The 25,000-nt window shown below is 45.5% G+C and overlaps 1 protein-coding gene across 4 annotated transcripts in view; it reads right to left on the reverse strand.

Moving 5' to 3' along the window:
* Positions 1-25,000, reverse strand: part of plekha6 (pleckstrin homology domain containing, family A member 6) — a 60,038-nt gene that overhangs the window by 32,319 nt on the left and 2,719 nt on the right. For 2 of the 4 annotated variants that reach the window (XM_076268785.1, XM_076268784.1), the window contains exons 1-5: positions 19,950-20,135; positions 10,551-10,631; positions 8,837-9,011; positions 6,043-6,147; positions 5,783-5,855 (exon numbers count right to left, since the gene is read on the reverse strand). In XM_076268785.1, coding sequence (XP_076124900.1) covers positions 5,783-5,855; positions 6,043-6,147; positions 8,837-9,011; positions 10,551-10,631; positions 19,950-20,035 — 520 coding nt within the window. In that variant the 5' untranslated portion in view covers positions 20,036-20,135. Of the gene's footprint in view, positions 1-5,782; positions 5,856-6,042; positions 6,148-8,836; positions 9,012-10,550; positions 10,632-13,330; positions 13,397-19,949; positions 20,136-25,000 lie in introns of those variants that run through there. The other 2 variants (XM_076268783.1, XM_076268786.1) reach the window with 2 other exon arrangements.

Here is a 25,000-nt window from a genome sequence, read left to right on the forward strand (position 1 = left end):
AAATTCCTATGGTTCGATACTAGACGTACAAGCTGAGCAAATTAATTTGCCGCCGCTAGGGTGCGTCTAGATTTCTAGGCTAGGTTTCTTCTGGAATTATAAGAAAATGTCCCTATGAGCCTATTTTATTATTAAGCAGATTTAGCCCACTGTTAGAAGCAATAGGAGACTGGTTGGATAAAAAAAAAAACACTACCACATCAGCATTGGTTGTAATGATTTTTTTTTTTTTTAATTAATAGGAACATTAAATGTAGGCAACAAGACGTGTCATTTTATCATGGACAAAAATCAAGTGCACATCACGTGAACAACATATGCACCATCGCAACAATCCAACCAATCACAAAACAGATTCTGCGCGTGAGGCCTGTTTAGGCCTATATTTCGTATTTGATTAGCAACGGTGTTTTTCGTGGAGACTACGGTCAGGTGGTCGTTTCTAGAAAAGTTAGCAACGACGTTGCTCAACCACCATGGTACGACGCAACTTGCGACCAAACAACGACACTGTTACCTAGTGTTCATGTGCTTCGGAAAAACCTTTCTCCGAGTGAAAACATCATCATTCAGCGTCATTCACGTCACTTAATGTGTGAGTCAGAGGTCGGAAACTGGGGCTAGATTTTGCTAACAGAGTTGCCCAGTTAGGGGCTCGTCATCACTTTTGTCGTCACGTTGTAGTTCGTTTGTAGTCCATGTGGCCTTTCATGTCCAACAGTTTTAATGTGAACTTGGGAATTTGCCCTTTTTATCACTTGAAAAGCTGCATATCTTTCTTTAACGAGCATCTTACACTATATTTTAAGCAAATACAGTTGTTTGTTTAGGATTAGTGAGTGTATGTTTTAACCTTTGTTGTGGCATCCGTGTTTGTCACACATTCGATGGCAAAGCACTTGAACACTTGCTGTCGGAAAAACAAAGTAGCCATGGGGGCGGTCCTTGTCATTCCGAGGTGCTCTGAATGCACCCTTACACCTGTTCCCAGAAAGCATCGTACCTGTGTCGCAATTCACTACCTCCGACGTTCGAACACCGTAGTTCCAACAACGTTGTTGATGATGCAGCGATACATATCATTGGTGGAAACAGTGGCAACGTATAATACCCCACCCCCTAGAAATGTTCTGTCACGGCCTATGTCGACACTTTTCTAATCTAAACCGAGTGATTAATGCTGGCATTGTCATTGCCATCAGCCAAAACCTAAACCTATTGCAAGCATATAAAACAGTTAATTTAAGCAGACCAATATGAGTCATTATTTGTGTTAAATATCTATGTTGGAAAAAATATATAGCCTGGACAAATGTCTGGGTATCCCATAGGATATCAACTGTCTCGTGGCTTAACGGCAGCGCGTCAGTGCGCTGAGCGCTCGGCCGGAGTTCGCGTACTATGTCTTCTTTTCATCTCTGACTAAGAGTAGGCCTACGAGACACAACAATAGGTTTTGACCATACATATTTATGTATATAGTTACTCTACATCGAGAGACCATAGGTAGGCCTATAATACATCAGTCAAAATCAATTGAATGTCACACTAGTTCACCTGCAGGTAGCGAGAAGCAAGAGGACAATCTCATATCATAAGAAAATCGAACCTACAACGTTGGGATAATAAGTCATCTGCTTTAGCCACTACACTATTTATCACTGCTGATGTAAGGGACTGTGAAGATTATAATACTAAAAGCAAGGCAATACTTGAATTAACATAAATAGCAAGAATGAGCCAAGTAGGGGAGTCAGTGTCTTAATCAAAATTAAGCTACAGGATAGATCGATCAATCATTGAGTCAAGAGATAAACATCCACTTCGCAAATTTTGGTTTAGGCGGTTGTGATTTTTGGTTAGGCGCTCCGGACACCAACAGGAACTACCAAGGAACGACACAAGTGCGACTGCCTAGGGGCAGTAGTTCAAACGACCAAACGTTGCGTCCTTGTTTGCAATTGAGAGTTCGAACTACCCTTTCTAGAAACACCAAATCCAAGAACGATGGAGCGTACTACCAAGGTTGCGACGCAAGTTAGCAAACGATGCTTTCTAGAAACGACCCCCAGAGCAGCGAGCAGGGCTGGGGACGTGAGTCCGGGCGTGTGCAGGCCCGAACTGCACTGTATGACCACTGAGCATAGATAAACAGTAAAATGTAGCTGGGACGGTAGAGGGGTTAGAAACCCATGAATGAAAATAGTCTATTTATTTCAGGTAGCCTATTTTTGCACCAAAAATATGTGAAAACCATGGAAGTTTAAAATGTAAAAAAAAAAAAAAAAAAAACTCTCACGTTCCCAGCGCCCCCCTAGGTTGTATGAACGCCCCCGTTGAGAAACCCTAATCTATGGAAAGCACATTGAAAATCATTAATGAATGAGTCACAGCTCTCAGCCCACTCATCCTTCTGACTGGGCAGTTTGGGCTATTCAGGAGAGTCTAGGCTGATGCCCATATCCCACTATACGTTCACAACAACACTGCACTGCAACACCATTACCGGTACTAATACTATTACTATTAATATTACGTTTACTAATGTATTATAAAGCTGTCAATTTTACTCCAAATCTGCAAATAACAATCATGGATAGGTAGATTATTCTGTAACACTTTACTTGAAGGCATCTACATAAGAGTGACATGACACTGTCATAACTTGTCATGACAAAAATAGAATGTCACTAACCCTAGCCCTAACTTGTCATGACAAAAAACGAATGACACTTGACAGAAGCGAGTGAGAGAAGTGTTGTGTCATAAATGTTTATGACCTGTTTATAATGTTTATGACACGTTCATGACAGTGTCATGTCACTCTTACGTAGATTACCTTTAAGTAGTGTAACTGATTATCATACTAAAGAATAACTGAGCATTTCCAAATAATGATTCTACTCTCGTCCTTGCCTGGGCACCTTGCATGCAACACGCATAGATATAGTTTTTGCCACGACTGTAAATGTTGCCCCACTGTGATACCTTTGGGTGACAAGGACAAAATGATTGACAAGGTGACAAGGACAAAGCCCAAGCTATTAGTACATTTGCTCCGGGGGGGGGGGGGCGAGTTCAAAGCTCTCCCTCCGTGTTTGCCGTGGTCTGCCAAAACAGCAAAAGTGCGGGGTCGGCGAACGCACCGTGCTCTCCTATCACACCGTGCTCACATACTCGGGAGAACGCACAAACATGCCTGTCGCACGCACTGCTACTCTCAGGGTCGCGGCACCCTGTTTATTTTGTCATGCTCCTGTTTCTAGACACACACACACACACACACACACACACACACACTGGAATGGACACAGACAGGACACTGCAGCCCAAAACACCCACTCCAACATAGGCCCAGAGAATACACACACGCACTCACACACACACACACACACACACACACACACACACAAACACACATGCAGGAGGGGTGAAAGGTTGTGTCCCCCCCAGGTACATTTAACCTGTGGCTCTGCAGGGCACATTCCTTCCACATGCCTGCAGGTCTTTGAAGGAAGATGTACCACATCAATTGGTTGAGTGCTAGCACTTGTAAACAAATAATAACTTGTCAGCTCTTACGCCACCCAAATATGACTTTTTAACAGAAGACAACCACTGTGAGCTATTACTGTGAGGAGCTCTGCAGCGGACGGACTCATTGACAAGCTTTAAAAATAGCAGCATTCTATTCAGGTTTTTCTGTTGGAGCAGTAAATTCATTGAGCCCCTTATCAAGACACACAGGCAGAGGGCCATGTCTCCAGTCCCTTTACACCAGATGTCTATTGGTACCATTGACTGTCAGGGGGCCATTGTGCTGTATGGGCCTATTATTTGAACAAGACTCCTCTTTAGCGTTGCTAGCATGACATGGAGCTGAGCTAAACTGATGGCAACTTGTCATGTCAGAGCATTTAAATCACAGGTCATGTGGGTGTGAGGTGTAAACATTGCAACTTTTGCCACAGGGCTCACTTCACAGCAAGGAGACAGGGAAGATAGGGACGCGGAGCCAAAATGATTCCATTACGCACGCACGCGCACACACACACAAACACACACACACACACACACACACACACACACACGCACACACACACACACACACACACACACACACGACAACAGAAGTGTGACATTTTGGAGGAGAAGGTCTGGGGGGTGTAAAAGACACCATAGTCAGCACTCGTACCCCAATTGCATCACACAGTATCAACGTCAGAGGACTGTGGTCCAGTTCAGTGCTTCCTGGTCACGCTCTAAACATTTACAGGCCTCTTTGGTTCAATGCAACATTTAGCGGGAAGGAAAAAAAACACCCAAATAATATCATGGAAACAATATGACACTATTTACGAGTCAGGCCCCAACACTCCAGACTATTTACTGTGTTTACTACTGCTATTACTACTACCACTCAACACTGGTGGGGTGTGAGGGAGAAAGTGATGAGTCTATGTTTGGAGTCGCAGAGAGCCGTTTTGAAGTCTGCGTTTTAAAGGGCGAGGAGGAGGAGGAGGAGGAGGAGGGCCCTGGGATGACGGCTGATGAGCTGAGACAGCACGGAGCGCACTCAGTCTCAAAAGTGCAACAGCGACTACTGGGGCTGAGGAGAGGGCACAGACAACGCAGCACCCCAGGAGACAGCGCCGTTAACACAATACAGAGACAGAGAGAGGGATAAGAAGAGAGAGAGAGAGAGAAAGAGAGAGGAGGAAAAGTCACAGAGAAGGAGAGAGAATAACGGGGGAGTGAGGGAGGGCGAGAGAACGTCTTTGCAGTGTACTGAGAACATATGCTGAAAAACATTACCATATAGCTTATCACATTTACAACCTACATAATACTTACAGTGTCATTCCCACCAACTGTTTTAACCCTTTTAACCAATACCAGCATACATCAGCAAAATGTGAGTATGGGCAATTTCACTGATCTTTTTCAAATGTACAGTGCTATAAAAAAGTGCTATGGTTTCTAATAGCTGGGTGAGACAGGGTGGCAGTTTGAGAAAAGTCTCCTTGAATATTTATGTCTCTGAGGTCACAGTGTCTCTGGACCAAACCAAAGCCCCAGGCCCTGCCGGCTTTCTGTCCAGCAAATGACCTCATTCTGCCCCTGCCCGCGGCAGCATCCGCAAGAGCTAGAGCTGGACAATGCTGCACGGCGCTTGGCGTTGACAGCACATCTCAAAATAAAATTAAGATCATCACTTAAAGTGATCCTGTCCTTGACCCCATTGCTAATACCTAGCACAACAAAACAACACCTTTTGAACTGTAGTTAAGCAAATGTAATGTACCATGTACTGTACAATATTTCCAATCCAACAAGCATCTGAGATCTGCACTTGTTCTGGTTGTGAACCAGAACACAGAGGGTGGGTAAAGTATTTCAGTGTCTACAAAAACAACAGAGCAACCCATCGTTCCAAACAAGTCAATGTAACGCTTTGGCACAATATGTGGGGGAGATGACTGTATTTAATAGGAAATTTTAGAAGCAGGTGCTTACAGTAATCATGTAATTTGTCATCTTAGTCAATAGTTGCCAAAACAAACAAGGAAGACACAGTATTCACATTGTTATGGCTACAAGGTGATATGTTGCCTTTACGTGTCAGTTTTATATTGTCTGATTGTCTAAGGAACAGAGCTAACACAAGCAAACATATATTATTGAAAGATATGATCCTGGTTGTTTATTGGCTAAAATTCCCCAGCCACTTTACTGCCAAAACGTCCATGTGATATTGAACTTTAAAATTAGAAATACATACCTTTATAATAGAAGAGACATCGATCAGTCAGCACGAACCAGCGTCTGTTCCATTGCTTGACACCACTGCTGGCCTACAAGGAAAAGAAAAAAATGATTACATTACATTTTATTGCCTGCAAGCACAGGGATATGGTATGCACTACAGTCCTGTGACTAGGTACATGAGTTGTTTGGTGTTGCAAGGATGACGTGGTTGTTTGACTAGGAGGACGGTCTGTTTGTCCAAGTCACAGCATGGCATTTGACTCTACAAGTTACCTGCTTGTGAAGCCACCCTTGCTTGGTGACTTCCGCCTTGGGGTTCCTGCGCATCGAGTTGGAGCGCTTGCCAAACGTTGCTGCCTTCCTGGACGTGCGCGAAACCTGAAACGACACGGAACGGACAAGTGTCAGGACAGGAAATCTCAAAGTGGCAATGCGATGCACACATACACACACACACACACACACTCACACACACACACAAACACACACTCACTGGCACTTTGACAGATGGCTCAGACAGAGAGCAGAGCGCTGCAAGGTGCTTTTATCAGAGGGTGTGAAAAACAGCTAGGTGGCCCCTTCACACCTGTGTGTTCACACAACGCATCATGTGACCACAACACAGTCAGCAGAGCACAGCCAGAAGCCACAGACAAATCCTAAACAAATCAGTGGGTTGATATTTCGGGCACTGTTGCCACATTGTGACTTATCTCCATGACTATGGACTGATAAAGTCACATAGAAAACCATTGTGCTCACAACGAACTGTTTACACTGTGACATGGCAACACTCTTTTCACTCAGTTTCCAAATCATTCATTTCCTGAACAGTCGGAAAGATCAAATGAGCCAAACATCTATACACTTGGCTCCATCTCAGCTTCTCAAATGTGTACTCTACCATATCATGCCCATAACAGCCCAGTCATTACAGATATACTGAAGCTATTATTTCATTAAGCTATTTTAAGCTAAACATACTTTATCTTCTTAATATTGCTTCACTAATTGGGCTGCATATGTACAGTAATGATGTCCATCAGATTGGTGTTGCTGCTTTTTGCCTTTTTCTAATAGTTCATTAAACTCAACACTGACTCCTGACAGTACCCTGAGCTGATGCTAGTTGGAAATCAATTGGGCAGACAAGTTTTTTTAAACCCAATTGCTGGAGTCTTTTGTTCTGTGCCGGAACATTCCAAGATTAAGAGATAAGATTGTCAGGAGTGGCTTCTCCTCCCTTTTTCTCCCGTCTGGACCTAGACGTCTCCTTGCGTGTTTTGGAAAACAAGGTATGCAATCTATAGTATGTCCTTGACCAACTCTACTACCCAGGTGCTGTCCTCACCACCCAATAGCCTGGGCAAACCCAGTTGAACCTGATAGCAAATTTGAATTTGCCCTGCAGGTCCATTTAGAAAGGAGATGCCCGTTTCCGAACTTTCAGGAGCAAAACCAGCAGTGAAATGAAACTGTTTGCAAAGTGTTTTCTGGGTTCACCCAGGATAGAATAATATCAAAGCTATTTTTTATTTTTTCTTTGTCAGAGAGTTGGGTCCCCACTTGCATGTTGGTGAAAAAAAAATAAAATAAACTTTTGCTGGGTGTGTTTTCCACTTTTCCGTTTTCACCATTCTAGCATGCTGGTTATGATGATATGGACAGTGGACACATTATTATTTGTTATGAATCAGACATATGGAGGAACTCAAAACTTTCAGGCATATTTGATCCCTACAAGGTTGTTTAGAACAGCTTTTGGGATGAGGGTAATTGAAGCTGACTAATTTCCAGGAAACTTGATTGTTTTAACAAACATTAATCCTGAGTTTCTCTCTGCTTTTCTACGGAAAACAAAATCAAGCTCAAGGATTAGGCTTAACTGTTTTAGAGGAAAACCCCTGATGCAAATCTAAACATTAGGAGATGCCAAGTGATCTATTTAGGGATAACAGAACATAAAAACTTTAATCCCCTTCTAACAAAACCTTCCACAAAGACAGCAGCACAGAGTATGTGTGTGCCTGTGTAAAACCTAAGTCAAGTGGAGACTTACACTTGAGATGATGTGGATGCTGCAAGACAAGCTTAGCATCAGCACAAGGGGTGTGTGTGTGTGTAGTGTGTGGTGTGTGTGTGTGTGTGTGTGTGTGTGTGTGTGTGTGTGTGTGTGTGTGTGTGTGTGTGTATGTATGTGTATGTATGTGTGTGTGTGTGTGTGTGTGTGTGTGGGGGGGGGTAGAGAAAGAAAGAGCATAAATGTCTGTGTGTATGTGTGTGCTGATGCAAGAATAAAGAAGCACATGACTAGTATTGCAACAAAGGCTGTGACAGACCAGAATTCAGTGTGTGTGTGTGTGTGTCTGTGTGTGTGTGTGTGTGTGTGTGTGTGTGTGTGTGTGTGTGTGTGTTTGTGTGTGTGGGGGGGGGGGTTGTGTGTGTGTGTGTGTACGCTGCTGTAAGCTGCAAGAAAAAAGCACATCACTAGTGGTACACGAGAGGCTTGTGACAGTGCAGAGTTGAAGCGGTAAAGCTGTGTTAGTGGCTGTCAGCGCAGAACACTCCGGAAGCGGCGATGTTCTTTTTGAGCTGTGGGAACAGAGAGCTCCAGCAGTGATGATGTGTCCTGAGTTACAGGAGCCTAGAGAGGAAGACTACAGCAGCAGACTGAGGCACTAGAGAAGATAGCACATTAGGGCTGATGTGGCTAAGTAAGCATGTGTGTGTGTGTGTGTGTGTGTGTGTGTGTGTGTGTGTGTGTGTGTGTTTCTTAGTGTGTGTGCCTGTGTTTGAGTGTGTAGAGAGAAGAGAGAGAGAGAGAGAGAGACAGTGTGTGTGTATGGGTGAGAAAGAGAGAGAGAGAAGAGGCAAAAGAAGGAAAGAGACAAAGACAAAAAGAGTTTGTATGTCTGTGTGTGTGTGTGTGTGTGTGTGTGTGTGTGTGTGTGTATGTGTGTGTGTGTGTTTGTGTGTGTGTATGTGTGTGTGTGTGTTTTTGTGTGTGAGTTTGTGTGTGTGTGTGTGTGAGCTAGTTGCATTAGCAGAACGGTGCTCCTCTACTGACCCGTGCGAGCGGTGGCTGCGTGTCCGGCTGTGCCTCTGTCATCATGGCAATGTTGTTGCCGTTGGCGTTGCCTTGTCCGGCGCTGGCGTTGACGTTGGCGCTGGTGCCGGCCGTGCCGTTCTCCGGCTCTCTCCGGCCCGCCTTGCCATTCATGTCCAGAGCACTGTTCCTGCTCCTGCCGACACACACACACCACAACACGCCATCAGTCCCAGCAGCATTCCCTATCCGCGCCATCCTCGCCATTCCCAACCGGACTGAGCCTACGCGCTCCACATCATCTGCTTCTCATGCTCCCCCACACACGGAAGAGACTGAAGAGACGACTACTTTATTTTTTTCCCCCTTTCTGTCTTATTTTCTTTCTTTTCCCTTGAGAGTGGTGCGTTTTGATTGATAGAGGGGGAGCGGAGAGGAAGAGAGCAGTGCAGTGCAGCATGGGAAGGAGCCGCGGCTATTTTTACTGCCCCGACTGGCAGGGAGCAAGCAGGCCGCACCCACTGAGGTTGCAGTTTAAAAACAGCCAATGGGTTTTGCAAGGAATGTGATTGGAGTGGAAAGCTTGGTGGAGAAGGATCAGAGGGATCAGAGAGAGAGAGGGAGAGAGAGGGAGAGAGAGGGAGAGAGAGAGAGAGAGAGACAGACAGACAGAGAGAGAATGAATGAGTCAGAGTTCGCGTCAGAACCAGTGAGAGGAGGCAGAGGTGCGTCTGCAGTCTTCTGGTCAATGTATCGATTTCTCCCGTCAGGCCTTGAGCTCGCTTGCCCGCCCGCTGATTCGCTGACCAGCACTACTCAAGGATTTACGAGCATCTCCCTGGAGACACGTCTCGGAGCCACTTCATTTTACACACTGTAATATTCACCCGAGTCAAATTACAGAGGATAATCTACTGCAATATGTTATGTGTTACTGTCTTAGCCCATAGCAGGGGCACCAGAGATTTCAATCAAAAATTGCATTATAGAAGACATGAATTGTGCCTAGTCTTAATAATTGCTCCCATATGAGCATAAGGGTCCAGTACAAGCAACCCTTTCGGAAATTTCCTCATGGAAATTATATATAAGGTTACAGGTGAAGATCAAGGCTTCTGCCAGATCTGTGTGTGTGTGTGTGTGTGTGTGTGTGTGTGTGTGTGTGTGTGTGTGTGTGTGTGTTTGTGGTGTTATACTGTCATCTGTGGTTTGTTTTCTTAGGTGTTCAGAGGAGGGTGTGGTTGCCCCGAGGTAATCGTTCTTTAATCTCTTACAAAGACAAAAGATTTCTTCAGCATCAGATAACACGCCTTGGACAAAGAAAACATTTGCTGTATGGCAGTGATTGCCATTTCTTTATGATGGTAATGGTGCCTTGTATTCCTGAAATATTAACGGACAGAGTTGAAAGATTCTGGGATGGGCATGATAGCAGTGGACACAGAGGAGGAGAAAATGGCAGCCATAATGGCTGTCATAATTAGCTTAGCATCCTGGAGAAGCCATAGCCTCAGCACTCAGCATACAAACCCATGGCAGTATCCCTTGACCACATCATTACTGACCTAGGCTAGCTCAGGCATGAGGAGAACACAATTGTATCCATTATGAATGATGATCAGATCGATGGGCAGAACATTTCACTCGTTCAGTTTTATGTCTTTCGAGGTTGCAAATAGCATCTTTTATTTAGCAGTAGGAGTGTAAACATGTAAGACAGTAAGATTTTACTTACAGGCTTTTCTGAAGATGAACACTCTCTTCCAAATGGCTCTGGATCACTGGGTGTCCAGGTGGTCCATTTTGGTCATTTTGACTGCAGAGAGGGAAGAAGAAGGGAGAGAAAGGGTCAGAAAGTCAGTTAAAATCTTAACACCCATCAAAACAGCTCATGTGGGATCCACACATGTCAATAGCAACACAGAGAGAGAGAGAGAGAGAGAGAGAGAGAGAGAGAGAGAGAGAGAGAGAGAGAGAGAGAGAGATAGAGAGAGATAGTCAGTCAGTCAGTGGAGGGAACAAATGTAGAAGGTGTAGAACACCTCGGCAGTCAAACACTAATAATAATTTATCAGGGCTAATTATGAGGTCACTCCATCAACGGAACTTCACTAATTTACGCTTTGTGTGTTTGTTTGTGTGTGTATGTGGGGACACGTATAACGGTCAATCGTCATATGGACAATTTCAATTTCAAGACACACCAATCACCTTTGAATCAGGAGCCGTCTCTGCTCAGCAATGTACTTCCTATAAAGATTTCACTGTATTGAATATATGCTAGTTCCTCCTGCAACAGGGTACATAAAAGCACTTGATGTGTTGCTTTCATATACATGGATTTCTATGCAATGTCACGAAAACATGTGTGCGCAACTAAGAGGCAAAAAGCACCATAGAACAGCATAGAGCAGTGCTCTCCATGAAAAGAATAAAATTAGTTTTTGTGGTGAAAACTGCACCAATTCGAAATCATGATGGTTAGAGAATGTTCAATATGTTCATTATCCCTAACGGAATGCATGTCTTCGCCAAAAATAACAAAATACGATGTTATATTAATAATGAAAATGAATGGCAAACTCTGAAATATAGCCTGAAATGAGATGTTATTATCATTGAGACAACAGGGGTATACAAAAAAAACCAATTGTAGCTTACAGCAGCCGACTATTTAGGTTAAGTTTATAACGTTGTGGACGGTCACCAAGCATCTTCTGCCCCACGGCTGCGCGCGCATCTAGTTTAGTTGGTAAACGGGAAACCCGTGTATAGATATGGACAAAACAGACAAACAGTGTCACAACAGTGTCGCAGAGTCACAGACTGTCTACTTATTCCGGCAGCTTCTTGGCTCTACTGTCCTCGCTGGGAGAAGCTGAAAACATGATCTTTCCTTTAGTCACAGAGCCACACAGGGGATAAGGTGTTATGTTATCTTGCACCCTATTGTACAGGGCTCTCTAAGGTACACTGCACATCGTGTAGAAGCAAGTGGTGGCAACAGCAGGCTGGACTTCAGGTGGTGGTTAGCATTGCCAGCAGCAGGTAGACTCTCACCTGTGGGCACCAACGTGGGCTTTTATCTGGCTACTGAGGGTAGGGCTGGGGATCACCGGGGATCTGGCACTGAGGCCAGTGGTGTTAGTCAAAACACTCCCGTGCAAAGCAGCATGGGAGTTGTAGTCCCATTTTGGACCACACATGTTTGTGTATGTCTGCTATCAGCTGTGTCTGCAAGAGGGGATTGTAGGCCCATGACAGGGAGAGGCATGGTGGTTTTGGCTGCCAAGAAACAACACGTGCCCTTCTCCCGCTTGGCATTATTTTTCCCTCACAAGGGGCTTTGAAGTACCCCTGGAGAGGCTAAGAGTTATGGGCCTACTTCCCAAGATATGTGGCATCTACACAAGCAGCCTCCAAAGGCGGCCTGCATTGCCTCAATCCCCCAAACGAAAACACATGCACACACATACACTGACAGGTGAAAGGACAGTGGACTCCGGCCAAGAACACTCTCAGGCTGAAGGCATGCACCTCTCCCCACCAACACACCACACACCAGTGACTAGTATTTCCAAAACACACACACACACACACACACATATACACAACAACACAACTTTCCTTTATGATTAAAAAGCAGACAGCTTGAGCGCTTGACAGCAAAAGCAGTGGTGTCTCTGGCGTGGTCTCATAGGGTCTCGCTACTGAGCATGCTTGGAAGTGACTAACCTACAAACCTATATAGAAAGCGGAGTTGCTTTGCCGCTCCAAAGGGAAAATAAATTTGTGTATGCCGCACAGCCTTGCCATTACATAACATCAGGACATAAACAGAGGAGAATGTAGATTTGAGATTTCAAAGCCTTTATTTCAAAGCCATTATTTCAGCTGTGTATCAAAAACAGTCCACAGGTAAACACATAGTTTCAGATCCTCAAAAGCCAGCCCTCTGATCATGACACAGACCATGGCTAAGGTAGGAAATGAATGTGACTGCACAAACAGAAGTGCACATGGAAATGTACATGCAGACAGACATACGCACGCACATGCACACACACACACTACACAGACACACACACACACACACACACACACACACACACACACACACACACACACACACACACACACACACACACACACACACACACACACACACACATACAGACACAGATCCCGCTCATGAATCTCAGACACACTCCGCACGTCACGCTGCCTAACACAAACACATGTTCGGAGAAAAGGAAGGAGGGGAAAAAAACAAGACACCTTCCCCGGCTCCCTCCAGCACTGCATTGCAGTCGTCCTCCTTAATCTACGGCTTTCACTTTCTCTCCCCTCCGCTGCAGCTGCTAGTGCACCCCACCACCACCACCATCACCACCCCCCCACAATAAACTTCACCTTCCCGCCTTGCCATCACTGTCCTCCAGGACCAGCGGGCGTAGAGACCCAATCACCCCCCACCCCACCATCTTCCACTCCTCTCCTCTCCTTCCCACCTACCTTACCCTCCGGTCGGCTCGGAACTTCAGCATCGTCCCCCGGATCAGTCATATAGAAGCCAGCCTGGGGATGGACTGCACAGGACGGGGGGTGGACGACAGCGAGAGATGGAGAGAATGCTGGGAAGCAGCTGGTGAAAGAGTGCCAGAGGGAGCCCCTTATACGGCTGCCTGCCTGCCTGCTTGCCTCGCGGGCTGTTGGCTGTAATAATTGCTGTCCTCCTTTCTCTCCTTGAGAATGTATGCTGTTGCCTAGCCAGTCTCTCTGTGTATATCCCCCACCTCCTCTCTCTCACACGCTCTTCTCCTCTCTCCCTCTCTCTCTCTATCTCTCTCTCCTTCTATCTATCCTGTGTCCCTGTGCTCTACCTCCCGCTGTATCTCCCTCATGAGCTCTCCGGCACAACCAGAACTGCACAACTCAGCTTATTTGCTTGCAGGGTCTCTCTCTCTCTCTCTCTCTTTCCCTCCCTACCTCTCCTTTCGTCCTTCCATCCCTCTCTCTCTCTCCTCTCTCTCCCTCTCTCTCTCTCACTCTCTCTCGCCGCTCACCCCTCGTTTTCCCGCCGGAGGCACTTAAGACCACAGATGCATGCAGGACGCAGGACCTGTCTGCCAGAGCCCAGATTGAGATGTGGTTACACGCTGCCACCCCCCACCCCCCCAATGCCAAAAGAGAGAGAGAGAGTGATGACCAAGACTCCCCTTGGGAATAGCCATGTCAGCCTGGACCTTGGACAGGATAGGAGATGGGGGTCGCAGGGGGAAGGGAGAACAAGGATGTCAGCCACTCAGGTGCAGCAAATCTGAACGCTCCACCCATGTCCACCGCCACCCCTCTCGTTGTGACCCATACAGCAAAAAACATCCAGCACCGTCCATACTAATCTGCACCATGCTGTAGCTGCACACCAATACCCCCCCGTCTCTCTCTCTCTCTCTGTCTCTCTCTCTCTATCTCTCTGTCTCTCTCTCTCTCTCTCTCTCTCCAGCACACAGTCATAATTAAATCCATAATTCATCCTCAAACAAGCTCAGCAATAAAAAGCACTGGGCTCGGTCTCGGGCTCTGATGGCCATATTAAAGCTCCACTATGTCATTCAGACCGACGTTAGACACACTTCCAATCATGTCCGAGGCCCTGTTCCCAACAGTCATTCTCTTCTAAAGACTCCAGTTAAGTTGCTCACAATGACTAACAGGCAGAATATAGAGCGAGTCTGATGAATAGTTCGTCTCCACCAAAGTAAGCTTTAGTTACAGTGAAATTACAGATCTACATGGGAATCATTGTGAAGATTGTTCAAAATAGCATATTTGATTTATTCGTCTTGGACAGGAAATGAGTACTAAGCATGACATGAGATGTTAAATATGATGGATGGCTTGGGTGAACTGCTGAAGCAAAAGACAAGTATCTCTCAGAATATCCCAAAAACAAGCGTCCAAAGACTACAACCATCCTTAAGCCAGAGGTGGATCCACAGTGGTTTATCTTTCCTACATGTACATTTTGGTTGTCCATTCGTTCCCTTTCTCCAACCGCATATTACAATATCATGATGCTTCTAACGAAACAATTTCTTATTCAACAAAAACAACTGTGTGGCAGTTAAATGTAGAGGGCATCGAATCCCCACCCGCAGTCATTGCTATGCAGGCAGAAAACACTGAGTTGTGTAGGCCTGTGTGTGTCAAACTAGATCAAGTGGTCAAAGGCTGATGTTTGTCACCAAAATATAAAACATAGTCATTCCAAAAGGTGGACATTCAATGAAATAAAAATGCAAAGAATAAAGATTGAGAGAGTGAGTGTGAGAAAACAATGGACGAATAGAAGAAGAAAAGAAAAGCTCCTGCTGAATTTTTTATTTTATTATTCTGCCTGTCCTGGAGCTATTCGGAAGTGTGTTTCAGTAAGCGATACAGGGAGTTCCCCACTTCAATATTCCTAATGGCTAGAATTACATCACTTTCTCTCTCTTTCTCTCAGTTTGTGTGTGTGTGTGTGTGTGTGTGTGTGTGTGTGTGTGTGTGTGTGTAACTGTGTAAAAGCCCAGAGCATTTTTTTTTATAATCCTTCCGAAATGTTCCTAATCCTCAGAGGGATGGAATGTACTTGGTATCCATGTCTAATTCATGATAACAAGCTATTAAGTCTAGTCTGCATGTATTGATTTGTATGATGCATTTGCGCAGATCAATACCCAGTGGTGTAGAGTTGCATGCGGTGCATCCAGTTGCCTTGCCTTAAGACTCCTCTCCACACACCACTACTTTTCCTCAATAACAGCACAGCAAATCCGTACTAAGTTCTCACTATACCTGTGCACAGGTCAACAGTATGTAATTATCTGACATAGACCTCTTAAGTTATTGTTCACTGGAGCAACCAGGCAGTGATTCAGAATCCATGAGTCCGATGTACACTGTAAGTACAAAATGAGAAAGAACGCTGAAATGGCTCTTTCCACAAACAGAGATTGAAAAGCAGTTGAAAAGTAGTTGCTGGACCACAGTAAGAAACCATCAAACCATTGCATGATACACTCCAACCTAAAACCTGCCTCCTAGCTCCCTGTGTGATGGCAGATTCAAGCGACATAATGTTACCAGTAGCTTATACACCCCCCCTCCCCCTCCAACACACACCCCATCCCCCCTGCTCCTTACAGCAGTAGCAGGCTTAATATGTTTCAGTGGGTGCTGATAAACTCTTCTATCTTGTCTACCAAACTAAATGTGGCAGAGAGCTGCCCTTTGAGAAGTCAAATGCAGGCAAATTAGGGTAAAATCCCACAAATAGTGATTGATCTGCCTGTTAATGTCTTACAGCACATATTCCAGCCATGGTCAGCTTTCTCCACATGCATTTCTGCGGTCCAGCACTCAGACAGTCCAATCTGTCCATGTTCAATTCCCATCAGCACAAACCCAAAGGGATTACAGAGAATGCTCTTGTGTGTTTATCATATTAATCCTTTGTTTTTATGTTCTTTTTTTCGTCGTTCACTGGATGTTCCATTGCTATCGCAATTTCTTTCCCTAGAATGGCCTGGCAGGTAGACAAGGACTTCAAACCTTAAAATAAATACAAACTACAGCTGGGGTCTCTGTGAACAAATCACTCCAGCATTTTTACAGACCGAGTGATTAAAAAATGTTATACATATGGTTCTTTTTAGTTTCACTACTAACATTATTTCTAGCTCACACATATTAGATGTTTGTCATACCAAATGGGAAATGTGGGAACACTAAGCAGGACCTTTAGTGACTGTGTGACTAGGTAGTTTGACTCTTCCGAGCACCCATACAAACCACACTCGTAACAGCACATAAGAGAGAGCTGCGCTAACTAAATAAAGGGTCAGGCTGATGTAACATGGAGCAATTGACACCAAAGCAGCCCAGAAAAAAGACAAAGACACCTTGCACACACTATTTAAACGTCCAAACGTGCAACTCAAATCGCTTTCAGCTTGTATATTAGCCTGGCATTTCTTCACAGCACTTGTTGTCTGTGATAGCCTCAGCAGAGTAAACATGTTTTTCTCCTTAAGTCAAGCGGTGACAGCCAGTCTGGTATTCACTTGCTATTCTGTCCTTGGTGCACTCAGCATTACTCACGGCTAGATTTGATGATTCGAAAAGATAACGCAGAGGAGTGATTCGAAAACCTCTGGAGCCGCCCGACTAAAAGCAGGCTTTTAGACAACATTGAGTTATTTGTGCGCTTTAATATCTTCTGTCTTTTTTAAATGAAGGAATGTTTCATTTTGTAAAATGAAAGCTGAACGATAAGTGCTTATGAAGCAGATGAAACAACAGGGTTCACAACTCATACAATGAAAGTGGAAGGATTTTTTGAGCAAATCATCATGATTTCTTGATTCTGGTACAGAGGTGATTCGGCACCCTGCAGACTAACCTCTCCTCATACCTGCATGCCACTGAAGACTCAAACAGGCCAGCGTTTATCCCCCCCCCCCCCCCCCCATAGCCAACCTACTTCTGCTGACCCGTCCAATCAGATCTGCGCTTGACCAAGCAGTCGGCCAGCCAAAGAGTCAACAGTGCCAATCTGTTCCCCGGGCGGGCAGGCATGCGGGCAGTCACTCAGGCAGGGAGGGAGGCGGAGAGGAAAAATGTAGGCCATGTCAGCAGACACAACAGATGTCACGCACAGATTACCTGCCAGGTGAACTTTTGGGAAGTTTGCTGGTGGGACAAACGCGGCAGGCAGCCAGCTCTGTGATGTGCAGGAAGGGAGGTGAGGCGGAGGTTTTTGGTGCGTTACAGATTCTGTGAGCGACAAGGCTCTGCCGGACCACTCGCGTAAACAAACATCACTTGAATGTTACAATGACCTTTGAGACATAAACACATGTAAATGTGACAGTGTTTAATTCCGTTGACATTTTTGTGTTCACCAGAGCACTGAAATACCAGGATACATAAACAGGGGGAGGGGGGGCTCTATTTCGACAAAATATCTGTCTGTCTTTGGATAGCAAAGAAAGACCAGAAGAGTTGTTACAGCGCTAGTATGACAAAACAGATCCCTCCTTTGCCTGCTCCAACTTAACTGATGTCTATTCGTGGGGCGCTATCTCTGGTGTCTGCCTTCAGGTGACACCTGCTTTGAGGGGAAGAGCACTTACTCATGTGGGAGTGAGAGAACCTTCTAGAAGAGTCTTGCTTACAGTACATCTTCATCCATCACAGGCTCTTCTCTTCACAGTTGTAAACATCTTCCTCACGCTAACAACCAGGGGAGTATGGGAATTGTAGGACAAGGCATCTGTATGGATCAGCAGCACTTAAAGGTCACACCTGCCCAGGCACCGTTGTTTAAACTCCTCTAAGTACAACAGATAAGGAGGAGTACTGAGTGGGGATGAGGTGGGGGGGGGGTGGGGTAGGGGGCAATGTAGCAAATCAGGTCTGTTTGACTATTGGGAGTGTGAACTTGAGCTCAAGTGAACTATGTTTAAATTAGAGACATTCCTCCAACGGGAGGACACCAGGCCCAGGCTCTGTTTGCCAAGACCAGGAGTAGTGGGGCAGAGTTGAAGACTCCCACATTTCTGAGCGCTTTCCTCCCAGTTTAACCCAGGGGTCACGATGTCCTTAAGGACAAATGATATAGCCACAACTCCTCCTGAAAACTGTTTTGGTCTCTCTCTCTCTCTTTCTCTCTCTCACACACACATACACACACACACACACACACACACACACACACACACACACACACACACACACACACACACACACACACACACACAAAAGCCTATGGAGGCCAAAGAACATCAGTGGAATGCATTATTAACTATGATTAATTATCTCACTTCATGTAAAATGACTAGCTTAGAAATCTATTATTGAAAATACTCTTTTGATAGTGGGCTTAATGATTGAACAACTAATTTTGTTTACTTCTGTTCTGGTTCTACTAGCCAAACCCACATGGGCTTGTGATGTTACTTCCCTGCAGTAATATCTGGGATCTATTTCCCAGTATCATATATATATATATATATATATATATATATATATATATATAATGCATGATAGAAAATGCGCTTTTCTTCCAGACATCAAAGCCCACACAGTAGCAGCATCGGTCTCTTTGGAGGCAAACTGAAGTTTATGTGGACTCTCCCGTACCTTTGGAATGAGCAGCCGCTGACAAACAACAGAGGCCTCGCTGATGATTTACCCCAGCAGGTCATCAGGTTTGTAAGATTGCCAACAATTAGCAGCAGTGCTTTACAAGGAGCCAAGGCCAAGGGTCAGAGAGAGAGAGAGAGAGAGAGAGAGAGAGAGAGAGACAGAGAGAGAGAAAGAGAGAGGACTCTTCTCAAAAGTCAACCAATTTGTTCAAGGTAGCACCTTATCGGTTGCAAAACAACTGTTTTTACAGCCAAATATTTCTGGTGACTATAAGTAGAATCTCCACACGTAAAGTAATCTACCTATGATAATGACGTCACTATCCAGGTGAAAAAGAACATGAAGTTCCAGATCTGACCTGAGCTTGCTCGTTGCCCGATATCGGAGCTGGGCAAGTGACTCAAGGTCTAAACAAACAGTGGGACAGGCCAATTGTGCAAAGCCATGGGAGGTCGACTTTTGAATGCACTGGTTAGCCATTAACAGCTCAAGGAGCATTTCATATATCCGAATGAAACAGGTTCACTGCGTGCATGCTCACGGTTACCAACTCACACTCACTTCAAAAAAGTGTTACTTGCATCGCTCACACACAAATGCAAGTGTCAAAAAAATATGCAAAGAGACATACATGTCTACAAACAAAAACTGATCATTGCAAAGTGTTATGCTTCTATTCTTTGCTTTCCATGTGCCTGCATAGGAGCCTAGTGTTGCCCTGGCTGGCCAGTTCCACCCCATCCACCCTGTCTGGCGTGCTCCGCTCCACTCCTCGTGCACCGCATGCGCTCCCCGTCCCTCTCCATCCAGATGGTGCTTGTGCAGAGCAGACCAGAGCAGACCAGAGAAGGACTGCTTCTGCTGCTGCCGCTGTTGGCTCCACTGAATAGCCCTCACAAAGAACAATGGCCGAGAAAAGGGCTGAAAGGAATGGACCTACCTCACTGATCTTTCTTCTTCTTCTTCTTCTTCTCCTCCTCTTTCTCCTCTTTCTTCTTCCTCCCTGTTTTGCTCCCCCTCTCGCATCCTCTGCAAATGTTTCTCCAGCGAGTCAGGCACACTTTTACGTTCTCTGTCCCCACTGTCTGTTGGTCTATACTCCCTCTCTCTCTCCCTCTCTCTCTCTCCCTCTCTCCCTCTCGCTGTGTGGACTGCGAAAGCTTTGCCAGAGTGCAGGGGCCTAGTATGAGTGGAATTTTCTAGGAGGGGAGGGGAAATAAAAAAAAAAAAAACCCAAAGCAGAAACAATCTCAGGGTAATGTCTTTTCTTTCTTTCTTTCTTTCTTTTTTTCTGTCTTTCTGCCTCTCTCCCTCTCTCCTGCAGCTGAACTCACGGCACACATATGGATTACATTCCCGGCGGAGTGGCCAGCTGGATTTAAACACGGCAGCCTGGGCTCACGCCCCCCTGCCCTACCCTACCCTACCCTACCCTCCACCCCTCCCCCCTCCCCCCCACACACATACACACAAGTCTCTTTCCCTACCACCACTAGACTCCTGCCTCCACCCTTCCTCCTGCTCCAGCCCTCCACTTAATCATTAACCCCGCCGGGAGCGTGTGCCAGCTACTTAACCCCCCTTTCCACCCCTCTACCCTCCTCCCTGATAGGGCAGCCGGGAGCCAGGTGACTGAGCTGTCAGCCATCGCTAGACGGTCCCGGTCCCGGGCACGGTCTCATCTCGGTGTGAGGTGTTGGGAGGGAGGGGAGGGAGGGCATGGTTGCCGGGTGGAGCTGGAGGAGTGCTCAGCCAGTCTGGTTGGAGTCCCAGCACTAGGAGGATGCTGTGCCAGACTCTGACATATGAACAGCCCGCCTATAAACTGCCTATAATTCTGTCATCGTGTCATTATGCCATGACAAAACATAGAGTTGGGGAGGCTGAAACAAATATTTGTCATGGAAAATTGCAATTTTGGATCCAAAAATAACATTTTTATCCTATTTGCTTGGTATTTGTGAATCTGTATGGACTCTTAAGCGAATAGTGTAGTTGTCTGTTTTTGGTCTGCTGTGTATAAAGGGTTTGAATGACAGCTCATCTCTTTGTGAGGATGTAATGTGTGCTCATTATTTATGCCTGCTATGATCACAACAAAAAGAACATCAAAAGGGCAACATTCCGGCAGGAGAAGCTCAACGGAAAAATACTTTAAAGATCGTTTAAAAGTAGGCAAAAAAGCGTAAATTTCTCTTACCAAAGCAACAGAATCAAAGTGTGCCCTTGCTTATTTTCTTCCTCTGTTTATTTTCTGCTTCTCTCTCTCTCTCTCTCTCTCTCTCTCATGTGCTTTCTCCTTTGCACTTTCCCTTCTTCAGTTCAGATCAGAGTCATCAGTGTACTGACTGGTGACTTGAATAAGCAAACAAACTGTTGGCTATGCTTGAAACTTAGCTGACTTGGAGAACACACAGTGCACTGCCATTAAAAGTGACTAAAAGTAATGGAAAAAATAAACTTTCTCCATGTCGTCTTTGCAGGTCAGGGCCATGTGGTGTTAGCAGTCAGCCCCTGCAGTCCTGCTTAGAGGGGTGGGTATTGACCAGACACACACACACACACACACACACACACACACACACACACACACACACACACACACACACATTTATAATCACTCCCATATGGCACAGCTCCTTCTCAGTTCTCGGTGCCTGCTCTTGTTAGGGCGTTCAGCATGAAAGACCAACCATTGCCGCTGGGATCTCATCCTCCACCTCTCTCCCTCTTTCCCTCTTTCTTTCTCTCTCTCTCTCTCTCTCTCTCCCTCTCCCCTCTCTCTCCTCTCTCTCCCGCCTCTGAGGAGCAGTGAGCTCCTGTTTCAGACCTAAAAACCAGCTCTCCATCATGGCTAAGTTCAGCTCAGTCCCCACTTTAATCCAATTGTCCATTCACAGCTACACAGTCAAAAGAACCTCTGCACTGTACGACTGTAGTGCATGAATAGCATCCTACGCAGGTCTGATATCCAAACAATATGGAGGTGGTGGTGTTAGGGGCGCACTGAGGTTCATGAGTCAAGGGAGCTAGATTGATGTCTCAATTAAAAAGAAACCGGACAGTAACAACCAGCTGTCCATAATGTTATTTTGTATCAACCAAATACTACAGTACATTTTTTTTTTGTACACCCCCAAACATTTTTCCTCCTCCTAAGTGCACGCACGCACGCGCGCACACACGTACGCACGTACACACACACACACACAGATGTACACATGCAAAACACAGCTGTTTAAAGCTGCCTATCATTGTCATCCTATTGCTAAACATTCCATCATCATTCTCATAGGGTCTGGTGGCTGATGACATCCATCCAAACATGGGGGAGGAAGAACCTTCCCAGAACCAGTTTTCAGCATGATAGAGCTTCCCTGCATCAATTAACAGATTCCAGCCTACAACAGAGCTCACGCTCTCTCTCCCCCTCTCTCCCTTCCTCCTTCCCTCTCTCCCTTCCTCCCTCGCTCTCACTATCATTTGCGCTCTCTCTCTCCTTATATCTTTCTCTTACTCTCTCTTTCTTTCTCTCCCTGTGTTTTGCAGTGCTGGCCCATTTAATCTTTGTTTACAGGCTACTCCATAAAGGAATGTTCATGGCAGATAATTCTGTTTAAGTAATTGAGATGTGACCCGTTTGGAGACAATATCCCTGTCAGACATTCTGCTGACTTTTAAAAAACAACCGGACTGCAACAGCCAACTTTTAAACAAAAATGTCATTCAAAAATTACTTTGTTTTGCTTTTCATTTGTATGCATTTGTATTGTTTTTTTTATTGAGCTAGAACTCTGGCACAAAGGGGAAAAATCTTTTTGCATTCACCTACAGAAAAGAAGTTACCATGAAATGCCTTGCATTTTCTGTCACATTCTGGAATCCAAAGAAATGTCGGCATATATTAAAATGTTGACAGTCATAACCCCAGAAGATAAATGTGAGGACTACTCATCCATGACTTACATAAGCAATACAGAACAGCATGACTGTGCACATATATACTGTGCATCTCTATCAGGTCATGGTGAATCAATCGCAATTGTCAGCACTGAAACACATTGGTTTGCACATGGGATGAACCATGAAGGCACACACACTCTCAGCCCAAAGTAGCTTAGTCATGGTGGGTTCATGGAGTTAGTTGGCACTTAAGGAATGTGTGACGAAACATCACATCCACCAGCTTGATTATAGCACTGGGCTGTGTTAAAGAGTTCACTGCAAACGATGGCATGAGGTGGAAAAATTATATATAGACCCACCCACAATATGACAAATCTCTGTTGTTGTTTTCTGCTTGAATCTGTGCACTGCTGAGAAGCAATGCAACTCATTAAGTCTAATTATGAAGATAAAATACCCTGAGGTGAAATAACCTGAGGGTTAACTAGGAAGTTCCCATAAATGAGTGAACAAAAAGAGTCACCGTTATGCTGTGAGAGAAAGAAAGGCAGAGCTAGCCACTGCTCTAAAGCCACTGCTACTGTATTTGTGATGTGTGATTGAGAATGTGTGTCAGCTTCGTGCACAAGGGCCAGACTGAACCCAAGGACAAGCTGAGCAAAGCTGTTAGAACGTTCCAAACGTTTTGTATACACTGCATACTCCAGGAGACTTCCTATGTTTGTGAATATACAGACAGACATAGTTGTAGAGCTTAATGTACTCTCTGTGTCCTACAGCAATGTACGGTCACCTAGATCGTCATGATGCACCACTGCATTACATAATCGTCTATACCATTCACTCAAAAGTTGCCCTAAAGTGCTTTAAAATAGCCGTGGCTACTGTATTATGCACTAAATAATGCATTAATAGGGTATAGTTCTTACAAAAGTTTAAGCAAATGCTGCAAACATTTGACTTATAATCTTTAAATCATGAATGATGAGTTTGTTGTCCCAAAGACCATCTGGCATAGATTGGGACACCTCTCAATACCCCAACACACCTGAACAATCTTTCCTTCAAACCCAAACGCTTCCTCTCTATGTCACTCTGCACACTGCTGCAGCCACCCATCCCACCGCAGTCTTGCCTATCTCTGATGTCTGATGGAGCTCTTGGCTCACTACAACCCTCTGTGTCTCTGTAATCTGAGCCACGTTCCAGACACATGTTTTCTGTGTTCGTCAGGGCAAGATCGATGCAGCCACTCCGTGGATCTGTTAGAACAAGGACTGGTCTGCTCTAAAGCACAATCTAGGATGCCCCCACACACAAGCCCAGGCGGACCACCAAGACAAAAAAAACAATGGTTAAAGAATTTTGACTTTGCCCTTCTTCCTCCAGAATGAATAAACTGATTATTTGCCTGTCTTTTTCTTCTTTTTCTATTCTCTCTCTTTCTCTCTCTCTATCTCCTTCACTCACTCCATTCACTCATGAACACATGATATATATTGATGATTCAGATGTCCACACGTCTGGAGGAGAGAGAGGAGGAGGAGAAACGATGGGGATTACAGGCAGGAGTGGCCACCTCCTCCACCCTCTCCTCCACCCTCTCCTCCACTTCCTCCACCCTCTCCTCCGCCTCCCAGTCCAGTCTCTCCACCTCCTCCACCCTCTCCTCCACTTCCTCCACCCTCTCCTCCACTTCCTCCACCCTCTCCTCCGCCTCCCAGTCCAGTCTCTCCTCTACCTCCTCCACCCTCTCCTCCACTTCCTCCACCCTCTCCTCCACCTCCTCCACCCTCTCCTCCACCTCCTCCACCCTCTCCTCCGGCTCCCACTCCACCGGGTCTGGGCAGGGGCAGGTAGAGACAGGCCTGCGGAAGAAGCGGAATGTAGGCAGCTTCTGGAGCAGCTGGCCATGGTGGTGACTCAGTGGCGGGCCCTCCGCAGACTTGAGCCCTTCGTCTCGAATACGACAACAACCGACGCCTCTTATTTTTTGGAGCCCCCAGAGAGCCACTGTGCTCTAATCATGTTTTCATAGCAGGCTAGCAGTGAGGAGAGACAGAGAGAGTGAGACAGGGTGAAGGT

Source organism: Alosa pseudoharengus, unplaced genomic scaffold, assembly GCF_046254945.1.
Source record: "Alosa pseudoharengus isolate Yale_2024_CS ecotype anadromous, Long Island Sound unplaced genomic scaffold, YU_APseudo_1.1 YU_APseudo_1.1_scf_5, whole genome shotgun sequence".
Lineage (NCBI taxonomy): Eukaryota > Metazoa > Chordata > Actinopteri > Clupeiformes > Clupeidae > Alosa > Alosa pseudoharengus.